Source organism: Castor canadensis, chromosome 9, assembly GCF_047511655.1.
Source record: "Castor canadensis chromosome 9, mCasCan1.hap1v2, whole genome shotgun sequence".
Taxonomy (NCBI): Eukaryota; Metazoa; Chordata; class Mammalia; order Rodentia; family Castoridae; genus Castor; species Castor canadensis.
Window position 1 is genome coordinate 154,397,677 of NC_133394.1, and position 14,905 is coordinate 154,412,581.

A 14,905-nucleotide genomic window follows, 5' to 3' on the forward strand; every position below is an offset into this window, starting at 1 on the left:
TTCTGTTGCACACTGGGGACAAGGCTGGGGAAGGTGGGCTCTGAGCAGGCAGAGCACATGGACATGGTGCATGCTATGGGGAGGGAGGCTGCCAGTCATGTGGAAGGGGAAGCGGGAATTCCAGCCCCAGGCTGGAAGGATCTGCAGCCCCAGAGGTGCTTGCAGCCCACTGTGGGTTTGCACAATGGTATAAAAGCCTTTAGGTCGTGTGCTGACCAGTGAGTCTCCACTGTCTGCAGAGCTGCTTTTATCTCTCTCCACCTGAACCTGAAGGCCTGTGCCCATGCCAGGCCCAGTATGGCAGTGTGTTTGGCAGCTGTGCACAGCTATGCTGGTGGAGGTGCAGCCCTGCCTAGTATAGTTTACCTGTCTGGACAGCCTGCCTGTTGAAGAGCCTCTTCAATTTATTTGCTTTTCTTTTTCCTTTTCTCTCCTGTCCTCTCCTGTTCTCTCCTCTCCTCTTTTCTCCTATTCTTTCTTCCTCTCCTCTCCCCTCCTCTCCCCTCCTCTCCTTTCTTTCCTTTTTTGACAGGGTCTCACTATGTATCCCAGGCTAAACCTGCTTTCTTCCTGTCTCTGCCTCCTGAGGGTTGGGGGTTACAAGTGTGTCCACCACGCCCAGCTTTCCTGCTCTGCCTCTGAGTGCTGGGCAGAACTTTGTGCCTGGACTTCCCCTTATGTGAAGCAGTAGTAGTTCCTGAGACTTTGTGGGGCAGAGTTGGAACCAAGAGAAAAAACCCTGTGGTGTTAGCCACAGTGCCTCCCTGCCAGACCCTGATGCTGCCTGGTCCCTAGAGCTTGAGTCCCTGCTATCTGGACACTTCCCAAGACCAAGGCTACCCTCCTTGGCTTAGGGCCTGGTCCCATATCGAAACTGTCACAAGTAGGAAAGGGCCACTTAGGGCCTGGCTCAAGACCTTTCTGAAGAGTACGTGGTGAAGTTTGAAAGATGGAGGCAGCTCAAAGCAGCTGAGAGCCAGTGTTTCAGGAGCAGTGCTGGAAAGCAGGCTTACACCTTGCAATGCAAACATCCATTTATTCAGCTGAAGCTTGTTAGTTTTTAAAAACCTCTATTTGGAATAAAGAGTGTTCCAGAGGCTAGTGCTTCTTACTTTAATTACCAAAAAGAAAGCGTTAGGGAGAAACAGGATTTATTGCAGTGATAAAAACATGGGAATATTTCATCTCTCTGATTTTCACATGAGTCACAGTACTGAAACTTCTCTCTTATCACTTTCAGTATTCTGTTGAGAAACTGAACAGAAGTGGCCATTTGTTCTCTTTGGAAGTTGGTGGTAAGTGTCTCACAGTTCTGGCAGGGTCTTCAGGGCTGGACTGGCCATGGATGAGCAGGGTGGAACCAGGCCCCTGGGACAGGAGGGGATCTTGGAGTTGAAATGAGCCTCGTCTTTAGAGCAAGGCATAGGGAAGTCTTTTTGTGTCATACAACATGGGGCAGTGGAACAGGACCAGCCAGGGCCCCTCCCTTTTTTGCTGGTGGCAATGTGGGTGATGGCCAGGAGACTGCCTTGTCCTTTCTGGGAGGTACAATTCCCAACCCACGGTGTCCTTCAGCCACCAGAGGCACTGCCTGTGGTCTTGACTGCAGCTCTACTGTGGTGCACCCTAACTGGCCATGGGCCGTGTGTTCCTAGATCTGCCCAGGCTCACCTTCAATCCCTGATGTGTTCCTCTCAGTGGCTGGAGCAGAAGGTGACCTCTGAGTGTGGGGGCTCACTGGTATCCATACTCTTGATGAACCCAAGTCCCTGGTCCTCCTAGCAAAGGCTCCAGGAGGTAGAGTATAACCCTGTCTTAGCCCTGACCAGGGAGCTGGTGCCATGCCAAGCAGCCCTAGTGTTGATGCTGTGCCAGGCTCACCTTGCTGAGCACTGGGCTACCAAAGTGAAGGTCTTTATCAACTTCTGGCATGAGTAGGTGGAAGCACAAAAGTATGAGTCCCCAGCCAGTCTCCGTCTCACCTCAGGGCATTGCATCCTCACTCCTACTTGCACCTCAGCCTCCTGGGTTCCACACTACACATGGGGCCAGACTGACCATCTTAGTCCTCACCCAGAGCCCCTGGGCCTCCAACATTCCTCACCTCTATTTCTGATCTCAACTCCCCAGCTGGCCTCCTCACTTCCTCACCCTAGGGCCCTTGCACATGCCTTTCCCCAGAGGTGGGCCTGGATGCTTCTGCTTCAATGTCCCTTGGCTGGATGGTCACTGTAGAAGCAGCAGGAGGAGACCTAGTGGCCTGCTGAATGCCCTTCTGCTGAGAACATGCAGAACTTCCTCTGGGCAAGTCCATGGGTATCTGGGATTCAGAGCTGGTGCTGACTCCCATGTGAGGAGACCCACATTCCTGACTTTACATTCACGTCTTCTCCAGGTGATGGTTGAAGCAAGTTCCTGCCCTTGACAGCTTGGGCTGTGGCAGCTGTGAGGATACATGTGGAGTCCTGGCACCAGGCTGGGCTGGGTGGGAAGGGCTAGTGGGAAGGGGGCCTTCTGTGTGGAGGGATGCAAATCTTGGTCCTTGGGGTGCTGAGGTTTGTAGCTGCTGGGGTTTTGATGCCTGAAGGGCTCCTGAGTCTTCCTCAGAGTATGAAGAGGGGGCAGAGGGAGCCCCCGTACGGCACACTTCCTTATAACACTGTCATGCACATGGTGTCTCATAGGACCCCCAGCAGTGAGGGTCCATCACTAGCACTTTGTTTGACAGCTGAGGAAGAAGAGACTTGAGGGTGCTGAGGTGTCTCTGTCCTGGTCTACAACCCTCATCTGGGCTGTGACTGCAGTGGTGAATGTCTAGGCTGGGCTCCTTGTAAGGAGACAGCTCTTTTCTGTTCTGTGTAATGAGGTTCAGGATGTCCCTAAGAAGCAGAGCTTGAGGCTGGCTCTTCCTATGTCACAAAGGAATATGACTGTTTCTAGGAGGCTGCTCTCTGGAGGTCCTTGCTGTCAGAGGTGCAGTCCTGTGACCAGGGAGAGAGGAAAAGCGTGTGTCTCAATGAAATGGGTGTGAGAACAGAGTCAGGTCATTATTTTCAGGAAAAACTCTGATAGGCTCTAATTTGCCTAAGATTAGATGTTTTCCTTGAGGTGAAACAAGCCCTGTAGCTGACTCAATAGGAAGGCTCAGACATGTCTGTGCCCTGTGTGCACCTGCTGGCCATATACCATGCCCTCAGAGCAGAACCCAGGAGGGGAGCAGCAGAGCAGTCCTCCCTGTTTTGTCAGGCAGTTTACCCGCTGCTCCCGCTGCTCACCTGTCTCTTTTCTGCCCCTTTGTGTTTCTTCAGCAGACAAGAACCCCTGGACAGCCTTGCGTGGGAGACGGCCTGTTGGAAGCCAGGTGGCAGCAGGCCCTGCTTGCCCTTTCCCGCCGTGTGGTGCAGCTCACACCAAGGGTCTCTGGAGGCCAGAGTCACCAGATCCATGCGTGGGCCTGGGCGTGGGCAGCATCTTGGACCTCTGTGAGAACACAGGGCCACCAGTAGCACCACCAACCAAGCGTCACTGCCGGTCCTTGTCAGAGCCAGAGGAGCTGGCACGCTGCCGATCTCCATGGCGCCCTGGTGGCTCCAAGGTTTGGACTCCGGTCTCCAAGAGGCGGTGCAACAGTGGTGGGAGTGCCACACTGCAGCGCTGCAGTGGCCTTGGGAGCACTGCCGTGCAGGGAAGCAGGAGCACAGGCCTGCCCAGGAGCCCTGTGTCACCCAGTGGTCCCACCTCTCCCCTGGCACCCCGGCCAGCCTCAGCCAGCAGTGGCTTCGTAGACAGCAGTGAGAGCAGCACAAGCTCTGGTCCTTCCTGGTGCGCTGTGGGGCCCTGCCCACTCTCCAGGCGCCGCCTGTCTCTCTCACAGGAGCACCTTGCAGATGCGGGTGCCCACCTTCCTTCGGCCAGCAGCACCCCCACGTCCACACCTGAGCTAGGCCGGCGTCATGGCCTGCTCCGGTGCCGTTCCCAGCCATGTGTGCTCAGTGGGAGGAGGAGCCGGCGCAAGCGGAGACGTGAGGAGGCCAGGTGGACCCGCCCGTCCTTGGACTTGCTAAAAATGACACGGGTGAGGCTGCATTGTTGTTTCTTGGTGCTTAGGAAAGCCTAGGTCTAGATGGAGGTCATCCCCAAGGTGAGGGGTGAGATTGGTTCTGGCAAGGAGCAAACCCATCTCATCGTTTGGTTGGTTTTTTCTGAACCAAGATGCAGCAAAGTGAGTCAATCATGCAGTTCAGCCACAGCCCAGATTGTAGTGAAGATGTGTAGATTACTGCACTGTGTTCACACTTAAACAAAGACCCCCCGCACACTGGCTCACGGGGGCTGGCCAGGCCGCAGTGGGCCTTTGCCCCAGGTCTGGGGGAAGCAGAGAGAAGCTGGGCAGGGAGTTTCTGGTCAAACAGGGCTATCCCACCTGACTACTTTGTTCAGGAAGTGAGAAGCCATTCGGGAACCCATCTGAGGCAGAGGCCTGGTTGGGCTCCAAAGGAAGCACAGCCCAGGCCAGTGGCTTTCATTGCCTCCCAAGAGCCAAAGGGCCTGGGTTTTCGATCTCTGCCTGTCCAGGACTGCAGGCCTGACCTTACCTCCTCTGTATGTGCTGCTGTGGGTATATGTCACACCCTACATGTTGTGAGTGGTACTAGGGCCATCCTGGAGGGAGTGGCTCGAGTGTGATCTGTTGACCCCTACATCAGGATATGAATAGATAAGGCAGCAGTTGCAGCCAGGCTGAGGAACACTGGCAGTCTTGTGTGGATGTCCAGCCTGTACCATGATGGTGTGTCTGCTGGCTTTGCGTCTCTCACTGATGGTTGGTTTCTTCCTGGTGGCAGTGGGATTTGAGAGCCTAGACTCCCCAACTCTGAATCTTTCTGCAGAGAGCTGGGGTTTGGAAAGGAAGGTAATGACCTACATGTGATGGTGATTGTTGGAAAGCTGGTGCAAACTCTGGACACACTGAACTGTTCTCTGCTAGCCAGTGTCATGGTATGTGGCAAGTTGGTATCACCCATGGATGTCAGGAGGACAGTGTAAGAGAAGGGGAAGAAGGAGGAGCTGTTGACTGGGTGCCTTCTGGGGCTGGGAATAGCTTGTGCCAGGGATGTGTTGATGATCAAGGGACAGTCCTGCTCTGGAAATGCTGTGGACGCTCTATACACATCTGTGGGAGAGAGAGGAAGGTGGGTATGACCAGATGGTGGCGCTGGTGTTTGGACATTTCAGGTATGTGGCTCCGTGTGGTGGCAGGGATGCTCCCATAGGATGAGGCTTGGCCAGTAGCAAGGACTTATTAGGCCCCAGATGAGGCATGGTGGCTCCCGGCTGCCTGGGGCAGCCCCAGGTGCATGAAGGTGTGGGAAGTCAAGATCTGAAACTGCAGGGCCACAGCTGAGCGTGTGAGCATTGTGGGCACAGGTGAGCATTGTTGGAATTGGGTGGCTCTTGGCTTCCTCTGAGCAGGTGTGTGTTGCTGCAGTGTGGGCAGTGGTTTCATTCTCTCTGGGAAGAGGTATGGGACTGCATGGGGCTGGAGCCAGAATCCGCCAGAGGGCTGTGGGGTGAGTGGGAGCATCAAGGCCATCAGTTCCTTAGTGTTCATGTGGTCCCAATTGTTGGAGGACCTGGACTTTCTACCTGGTCTGTGCTCCATCGCTAAGCCTTGGGGTGCTGCCCTATCACCTGGGTGTTCTGTGGTCTGTCCCTGTTTCCTCTAGTTGTTTGTGTCAGGCTCTGAAATCCTCTACTCCTGAGATCCTACTCTCATTGGTTCTTTCTTACACTATTGTCAGCCTTGATTTACCTTGTCACCCCCACCAGCATGATCTCTCTGAAATCAGGTTCAGGATCGCTGTTGCTGCATAACAGGTGAGCCCAGTTTATCTGGAAACATCACAGCTGTGCTGCTTTGCTGTCTCTGCAGGGGAGGGAACAGGAGGCAGGAGGCCTGGCTGGGAGTCCTGCTCATGCTTCAGCAGCAGGACCTGCTGCCCCTTTGTGGCTTCTGTTCTTGGCCACATGGCCTCTGTGGGACGTGTGGACATCGTCAACTTTCCCAGAGTAGGTGATCTGGGGGCACCAAGGAGTTTGCTGCAGGGCCTCTGTTGCCCAGCTTCTGTCAGCTCAGATTTGCTTTCTGAGGACTCTGTCTAGCTTGTGCAGCTAGAGCTCTTGCTGAAGGGAGTGGCATGGAGATGTTTTACACAGCAAGTGCATTAAGGAGCCCCGAATGTTGAATGGGTGTGACCATGACAGCGCTGGCCATGGTGTCTGGAGTCGTCAGGACAAGTTGAACAGTGTGGGAGGCCAGGGCAGGGAGAGCATTGTGCATTAAGGACCTACCATGTGTACCTCACAATGACTTTTCTTTTTGTCTTAAAAAATTGCTAGATTTTAGTAATTTAAGATGGCCCTGGTTGAGTCAGTGTCCTGGTTCTTAGGGTAGAAACTGTTTTCTGCCTGTCAAGGACACGCACACTGTTCTTTTGTTTCTGAGACCTAACACGTTTGCAGCCAGAGTAGACACAGCAGGTATGGAGCTGGTGTACGTTTTGTGCACAGTGCAAAATTATTGAAGCTTCCATTCTCTGAATTTACTGGCATAATCTTCGTAATTACAATGAAAGATTAATGCCTCAAACTTTTTTCTTTTTGGTAGTACTGGAGTTTGAACTCAGGGCCTCACACTTGCTAGGCAAGTATGCTACCACTTGAGCCAATCCTCCAGCCCTTTTTAGTCTGTTATTTTTCAGATAGGGTCTCAAGATTTTGCCTGGGGCTGGCTTCAGATTGCTGTCTTCCTACCTACCCCTCCATGTAGCTGGGATAACAGGCACACACCACCAGACCAAGCTTATTTTTGTTGAGACAAGGTCTCACGAATTTTTAGTCATGCTGGCCTTGAATTGCAATCCTCCCAGTCTCTACCTCCAAAGTAGCTAAGATTACAGCCATGCCCAGCAACACCTCAAACTTAATTGTAGACTCACCTCAGGGTAAACGGATAACATTTTGCCATTTTTTTTTTTTTAGGTACTTTCTTAATGAAATGGAGAGGTGCAGGTACCTTATAGCTCTGTGTCCTTCCCAAGACTCAGGCCCATGAAGTTTGGCACCTGTGGTGCATATGATAGCTGTGTGATGCATCACAACCAAGTGATGTGGGTTGTGTTACAACGTTAGCATTTCCACATGTTCAATGCTACAGTGGCCATTACACACCATTTTCCTCTTCGCAACAAATAGGATTAATGAGGCAAGGCCCCAAGGAGGCAGGTGCTACTCTGTGAACCTGGACCTCTGCTAACCTTGGTCCTGAGGGACAAACAGGACCACAGTGACCCAGCCTGCTCCCCACCTCACTCCTCTTGCCTGTCAGCTGTTCCTGACCATGAGCTGGCCCCCTCTTTTTCTCCTTGCCCATGGTCCTCTGTGCCGGCTTCCCTGTCCCTGTCGCTAACTGGCCCCCAAGCCTCCACTCCTGCCATCAGCTGACTTCAGGAGTGTGTGCTAGATTTTTTGTTTCAAAATTGAAGATCAGGGCTGGGGACATAGCACAGGTGGTAGAGCACTTGCCTAGCAAGTGGAAGGCTCTGGGTTCAATTCCTAATAGCACCAAAACCAAAAGAAAAAAAGAAAAATCTACAGATTTGGGGTTTGTGCATGTGATGCTGTGGTGCCACCTTGGTTGTCCTGTGCAGCAGGAACTGTGATGGCATGAGCCAGTCATGCTGTCTGTCTGCACTCAATACCTGCTTTCTTTCTTCTGCCCCTTCCTCATGGCTGCTGGTCTCCTGTGGGCACATCTGACCCTCCTAGGATTTTCCAGCTTGTTTCAGAGTGGCTGTGCCATCCGGTGCAGCCCTGTCCCATGTCCTCTTTGCAGGGGCCAGCTGGCTTTTTTATGGCTTATGGGCTGTGGCTGCCATGGTACCAAGCCTGCCTTCCCCATCCCCTGACAAGACACACAGACTCACATCTCTCTTGGCCTTCATCTGTCTCTTCTGTGAAGTGCCATTGATTTTCCTGGGGGTTCTTGGCTTTCTCCTGCTCTGGTCAGGACCCTGGCATTGTTTATATGAGTGTTGCAAAGTCCCCTTGCAGGTGCAGCTTGGGCCAGCATCTATTATAACCTTAAGGCACTTCAGGTGAACAAATGGCTTGTGGTGCCATCTACCCGTGTCTCCTTGGTATCAAAGAGCAGTGCTGGGCTTTTTTCTCAAACCTTATAATTGCATGCTATGCCAGGTAGGCATACCTACATACTGCACTCACAGGTGCACGCATGTATTCCTGCGCTCACACCTACACAGGTTGCGTGCTGCATTCACACTTGCAGAGCGCAGGCTGGGTGCAATACAACTCCAGTTTTCCTTTATGTTTGCAGCACCCTGGTGTGTGCTGTGTGAGTGTGCCCATGGCTGGGGTTGCTGTAGGACTTGCATCCGTATTTGTGACTGGGATGTCTGGCATATCATCTGCTGTTCTTGCCATCTAGCTTGGCTCTCAGCATCACATCAGCCTCTCTGAGGAGGGGGCTCTCTCAGGGAGGGGTTGGGGGGCCACTTTCTGACACCCAGTGTCTCAGTGTACTGAGACAGGTCCTGTCTACCCATGGAGTTTTGGGGGAACTCAGTGAAAAGCCCTTTGGACCTGGGACATTTGTAGATTTAAATATACCTGCCTGTGAGATTGCTTTAATGAGGGTTTTATGTTTCATTTTCAGCTTGTGTTATGTATTTGTGAGAAATGACCTTTTTTTTTACTTAAGGTCAATTTGGGGGTCATAAAGTTGTTCACCGAATCCCTGAGACTTAGCTTCTCCCTCCTGGTGCATCTGTGGCTGTTCTGTTCCTTGTGTTGTGGATAACTAAGTGTGCATGGTCAGAGACATTGTAAATGTGTTGGAAGCCTGGCTATCTAAAGGAATGCTTAGAGCAGGGTCCTCATTCTGGCTACAGAGCCCATTGTCCACCCAGCACTCCCACATTTGTTGCTGTCCTTGGAGCTGGAAATCGTGAGCACCTTGATGACGTACTTGTGGAGATGTGCATCCAGGGCCTATCATGCCTCAGGAGGCATCACCCTGGAAACCGTGTCCCCTGTGGGAAGCTTGCAACCGCTCCCCAGGTCAGTACCTGTTCGGATGTGGGCTTCCCCAGCGTCACTCTCACACTGGGCATTTACAAAATACAGTGGGAGGGAGGTTGTCCCCCAGAGCACAGAGTGGGGAGGCTTGCACACAGCCAGGACCTGGGTCTGAGCATGCTGCTTGAATCTGCAGAGCAAGGAGTCCACATGGTGTGTTGTTACAGACTGCTGGCCAGAGTTTTAATGTGGTTCCATCACTATGAAAATAGTGCTTTTATTTTTGAGATGGAAGGGGCCCTCCTGAGTAAGGTTCAGCCAGCAAGGAGCAGACACATGTTGCCTGCCCTGACCTCCCATGCCAGGAGAGAACGCTTGTGCTTCTGGGGGTCGTGGCTGCTTCTGCCTGTCTTGTAGAGGAAACCTCTTTTGGTGCAACCTCCAGCCAGTAATCAGAGACTGTTGCACATTCAGTAATGATCAGGGTCTCAAAGAACTTCAATATAATTGGACTGGAAGTAGGTACAGGCCATTGCGGGGCACTGGCAATCTTGAGTTCAGTGAGCAGATGATGCCATCCATGGCTTTTGGAGCTGGGGGAGGGGAGATGGCAGGGTCACCTCGAGGCCACGGCTGCTAATACATGTCATGAAGCTCTGAGGCACTTGTGAGTAGTTTTGTTCCTGCTCCTTGTTGAAACTAAAACAACTCCAGAGCTTGTAGCAGTTGATAGGACCAAGAAGACTGTCTTAGTCCATCTTCACTGCACAACAGATTCCATAGATTGAGCAATGTGTTAGTAGTAGACATTCCTGACCATTACTGTGGTCTGCTGAAGGGCCTGCAGAAGGGACAGGAGGGAAAAACTGGCCTAAGCCAGTTCCCTTTGACCCGCTGCAGGTGCATATCCACCCGGGAGGGCTCTGTCCTATGCCTTTTCACTTCCCAGAGGCTCCTCCCAGCAGTGCCATCCCGAGGTGTGGATGCTTATGTGCCCTCAGGCCTCTGTGGCTCAGGATGGGCTGGTCTTTCCTTGCCCTCCTGGGTTTGACCAGATACCTGTTGCAATTTCTTGGCCATACCTGGGCCCTGATTTGGCGTGCAGGTATATGTGTCTAGGCTCCAGGCACAGGCCCATCCCATGGGCTCTGGTTCCACCCTGCCAGTGGACAGACTAGTATTGGTCCTGAGCAGCCTTGCTAGCAGTGAACCGTGCTTGCTTTCACAAGAGCTTGGATCCAGGCCGGAGGCTTCAGTAGGTGGGTCAGTGTGGATGTGGCATCAGGATGGCTGTAGGAGGGTGCCATTTTCCTCCCCAAGTCTCACTGGCTTAGGCATTGCCGAGGTCACCTGGCTATAGGTGCTGGAGGCTTTCTGCTGTGCCAAGCTGTCTCAGGAAACTGGTCCCCACAGACCACACTGGGCACATGCAGCTTGAGACCTCTTAATATTTAGAGCTCTAATTTAGAACTTGAGACTTGGTCTTCACTTTTTGGAATAAGCCTGTCAAGTTCATGCTGAGCTGGATGCAGCTCAGCGTTGAACCCATAGCAGGTGCTGGGCCAGCCCTTGGGGGTGAGGTCAAGCATGTAGATGGTGCCAGTCCTCATTGGCACTGGTGTGTGGCCTGCAGCCCCTCTACCCTGGGCCTTGGTTTTCTTGCCATGATGGCGGCTTCGTGTCAGATTATTCGTTGAGCAGCAGTGTGTAGTAGATGTTGTTAGAGGCTGTTGGCTTTCTGCCTGAGCTAACCCAAGAGGGGTCCCCATGCATCTGTAGAGAGAGCAGCGTCATTGTCTACCCATGCCTCTCATCAGGGGCCTTGTGCCCTGGCCATGCTGAAGGTAGCCTGGGGATGCTGAGCAGGGCTGGGGGGCTCCTGCCTTGGGAGACAGTGCTTAGGGGCCCCTTCTATCGTGTGTGTCTCTGTCTGTCATAGATGGCTTCACATGTGGAAGATTTACACAGATTTACATTTGTGCAAGAATAACTATTAGAAAATGGGAGGGGATGGTAGGAAATTGGGTTGAGGCAGGCGAGATTCAGGGGATGTTGAGGTTCAGCTGGTAAGCTATAATGGACCCCTGCCTGAGGCCTGGGAGGCAGCTGTGAGGCAACACGTGTGGCCCTGGTGGGGTTGTTGGAAACTGGGTTGTGCCCTCCCTGCCCAGTTCACTCCCTGAGAGCTCACACTGAGGCCCTGGGTGTCTGGCATACCCATAAGCATGGTGCCTTTGAGCTGGAGGGTCTCTAAGCACCAGCCAGCAGGTCCTTGGCTGGCTGGTAAGCCCAAGGACAAGGATGAGCAGGGTTCCAGGAATAGCCTGAGGGCTGTGGCTGACTTATGGGTCCACGGACTCTAGCACTCTGATCATTTGGGAACAAGTAGACACAGCACACAGTGCCCTTACTGTGGGGAGGGGTGCTGCCTCCAGACAAGCCACTGAAGATGCCTTCAGCCATGTCCTTTTCTGTTGCAGACTTTAAAAAATTCAAAGAGCCTTTGCTCCCTCAACTGTGAAGATGATGACGAGGATGACACCCAGGCGAAGACTGTTGTGTCTTCCCCACGTGACTCTCAGGGACTTGTAGGCATCATCACACCTGGCTGCAGTCCCAGCCCGTGGGCCTCAAGGGAGCCAGTGGCCAACATGGGTGAGGGCGGGAGCAGCGGGGACCCCAGTGACTGGGACAGTGCTGGGGAGGAGGGTGTCTTCCCTCTGGACCGCGGGGACCTGGACCTGGAACAGATTGAGAACAACTGACGCCGTTCACTGAGTGGCATTGCTGTCTGTTCCCTGGGACTAGCCGGCAGAAATAGGTTTCCTGGTATTTTGAACATTGAGGTGTAATTTTGATTCAATTTTTCCTAAAGAAGTATTTTGCATTTTTATGACTTTTACAGTTTGGGAGAGCTTCTCTATTTTGAAATGAATTTTCAGAAGGGCATTCTCTTAAATGCGATTCTGCCTAGAGTCTGTTAGTGATGTTCCTTTTGTAAGAAGCCTACTGAGAAGAGCCTATGGGGTGCTTGCTGAAGACCTTGGGGCTAACAGTCTGTGCGTTCATGTAGAGGGTGCATGGTGCTCGGGGGTGTCTGTGCCCTTGTCCTTTTCACGTGGTGCTGGTGGACTGCAGGCTTGGACTACCTGGCTTTCTAGCCATGGTGGTGTGGCTGGCCTGGCTGAGCTGCAGGGTCTCACTGATGAGCCTGCTTTCATGACCAGTGGCCTTTGCACTTTTGGGGTGTGAGGAGGCAGAGCACCATCGGCTCCTCTTAGTGAATTCAATAAAAGGTGTTTGTTCTGTACTGACTTCTGACTGATCATTTCCATGGCTCGGGCCTGCTGTCCTTGCTCAGCACTGCTGGGCTATCTGTCCTCCATTCCTCTAACTTACAAAACCACAGGGACTCTTACTGAAGACACTCACCTAAGAAGCACTGTGCAGAGGAAGTTGGTAACAGGAAAGAAAACAGGAGAAATTTGCTTGGTTCCCCCCTGTGCCCCCCCCCCCCCCCCAGGAAACCTTGTGAGAGGTGACTGACATTAGCCCTGCTGCCCCCATGGCTGCCTGGGGTGTAGGTCACAGTGGGCAGAGGTAAGAAGGAAGCTGCATTTCTGGGTGTAGCTCTCAGGCCCCTGGCCTCTCCGAGTGGGCAGATAGCACATAGTGCCCTACCCCTGCCATCTGCCCTTTGAACAGCATACATGTCCTCATTCAGTGGCACCTTGTCTCCTGACACATTTACTTGCACAACTGTGATGTGGCCATAACAGTTTCCCTTTCCATTAATGGCCAAGGACATTTTTCTGCTAGAACCTGGGTTACCGCCTCAGTGGCCCTGGTACTCACAGGTCAGCACTGGCTTGGACTGAGGGAATACCCTTCTACTGCCAGCCCAGCCACGACACTTGATCATGCAAGGGCCTCCTGTGCTTAGTTCTAGAGCAGCCTGTCCTTGAGTTAGTGGCTCTCACCGTGGGGGCCATGATTTAGATAGAGGGTATCGTCTAGGCCTGAGCACTACGGGCAGAGTCCTCCCAGCACTTCTCCCAGCTGGGCAGCCGGGTGTTACTGTGGAGTCGTCTCCCAGGGCTGTGGGCATTGGCACTACCAGGCTCCCTACCCTGTAGGCTGGGGGAGAGGCCTGGGGACTCTGCTCTGAGCACTGCTGCTCTGTGCTCTCAAATCTGCATGTAGAGTCCTATTCCCTGCCTGGGGAGGACTGGGGCCAGGAAGGAGCCCTCCAGGGCATAACTCCAGGGCTGTCCAATGTCCCAAGGCCTGGGAAGACCCCTTAGTATCTCACCCACTGGCCCTCATGCTTGACCCTGAGAAAGTTGCCTCCACCCACGGTTTGGAGCATTCCCTGAACCTTCTTGAATGCCTCCAGATAGACACAAGGATGAGCAGCCCTGCTTTGCCCTACCCAGCATGCTAGAGGGCCATAGGCCCAGCCAGGCCTGGGTATGGGCCAGGGGCTGCGGCCTCTCCTAAGTGAGTTGGGGTCTCTGTGGGCTCCTCCTCTGCACCCCTCCTACCTTTCAGACCCAGTGGCTTCTCTTTAGGCCCTGGATAAAGCCCAGACCCCATGGAAGTTGCTAGGCCTTGCCCACAGTCCCCTTATTCTGCATTCCAGGCGCTCTCCTGCCTTGGCTCCTACTCTGTCTCCATTTCCTGTTCTGGGCTCCAGCCTGCCCAGGTCCTACAGCCCCAGTCCAGGCTGCTGGTGCTGTCCCTACACAGTGGGTGGGGCCTTCTTTCTTTGTCACTGGATCACCTTGGACCCTGCAGTTTCTCCCGCAGCTGGAGCCTGGGCCTGCTCCTGGCTGTATTCTCCCTGCGGGACTCCTCCCTGTGTCCCCACCTCTGCCCCTTACTGTTGTCCATATATCTCCACTTATGGAGGCCTCAAAAGCTAACAGTGGTAGTGCACACCTGTAATCCCAACTAATGGGGAAGTGGAGACAGGAAGATCATGGGTTCAAGGCCAGCCTGGGCAAAGGTAGCAAGACCCCGTCTAAAAAAACAAAACAAAGGCTAGACATAGTGACACATGCCTGTAATCCTAGCTACTCAGAAGACTGGGATTGGGAGGATTGCTGTTTGAAGCCAGCTGGGGACAAAAAGTTGGTGGGACCCCATGTCACCAAACAAGCTGGGTGCGGTGGCATGTTCCTGTCATCCCAGCCTCACAGGAAGAGTAAGTAGGAGGCTTGAGGTCCAGGCTGACCTGAGCATTAACGTGAGACCCTATCTGAAAAATAACAAAAGCAGAAAGGGCTGGGGGTGTGGCTCAAGTGGTAGAGTTCTTTCCTAGCAAGTGTGAGACCCTGAGTTTAAACTCCAGTACCACCAAAAAAACACAAAACCAAAAACACCCCAGGACAAAGCACCAATGTGTGTCCATGCAGGACCAGGTGGTCTGCTGGGTGACATGAAGCTGTCCACCTGGCTTAGTTGTTACCACCTCCATCTCCCCAAGCTGCAGCCCTGTGACCCCCATGCTCCCCAAGCCCTCTCTGCCTCCTGCCCCTGAGTTGGTGGCTCGAGGTCCCTTGTGTAAGTGACATTCTGCAGGACTTGCCCTGTGACTATTGGCTGGTCACTCAGCATAATGTCCTTGAGGTCTGTCTGTACATGTTGCAGCAACCCAGGCTCTCACTGATTTACAAGGATGCCAAGACAGACAGTGGCTCTTTCCACTCTGAGGGGACAGAGACATGCCTAGCCGCTGGCCCCTCTAGCTCTCTCATGGACTCTGTCTACTGCTCTGCCCCCTGGCAGCTCCCAGACTGCAATGCCC

General features: G+C 53.2%; 1 protein-coding gene across 7 annotated transcripts in view; it reads left to right on the forward strand.

Moving 5' to 3' along the window:
* The window catches only part of Fam53a (family with sequence similarity 53 member A), a 30,430-nt gene extending 18,020 nt beyond the window's left edge, over positions 1-12,410 (forward strand). For 6 of the 7 annotated variants that reach the window (XM_074042763.1, XM_074042762.1, XM_020177269.2 and 3 more), the window contains 3 exons: positions 1,241-1,295; positions 3,309-4,075; positions 11,577-12,410. In XM_074042763.1, the coding sequence (XP_073898864.1) occupies positions 1,241-1,295; positions 3,309-4,075; positions 11,577-11,861 (1,107 nt within the window). In that variant the 3' untranslated portion in view covers positions 11,862-12,410. The remainder of the gene's footprint in view (positions 1-1,240; positions 1,296-3,308; positions 4,076-11,576) is intronic. The other variant, XM_020177275.2, reaches the window with a different exon arrangement.
* The last annotated feature ends 2,495 nt before the right edge of the window (positions 12,411-14,905 follow it).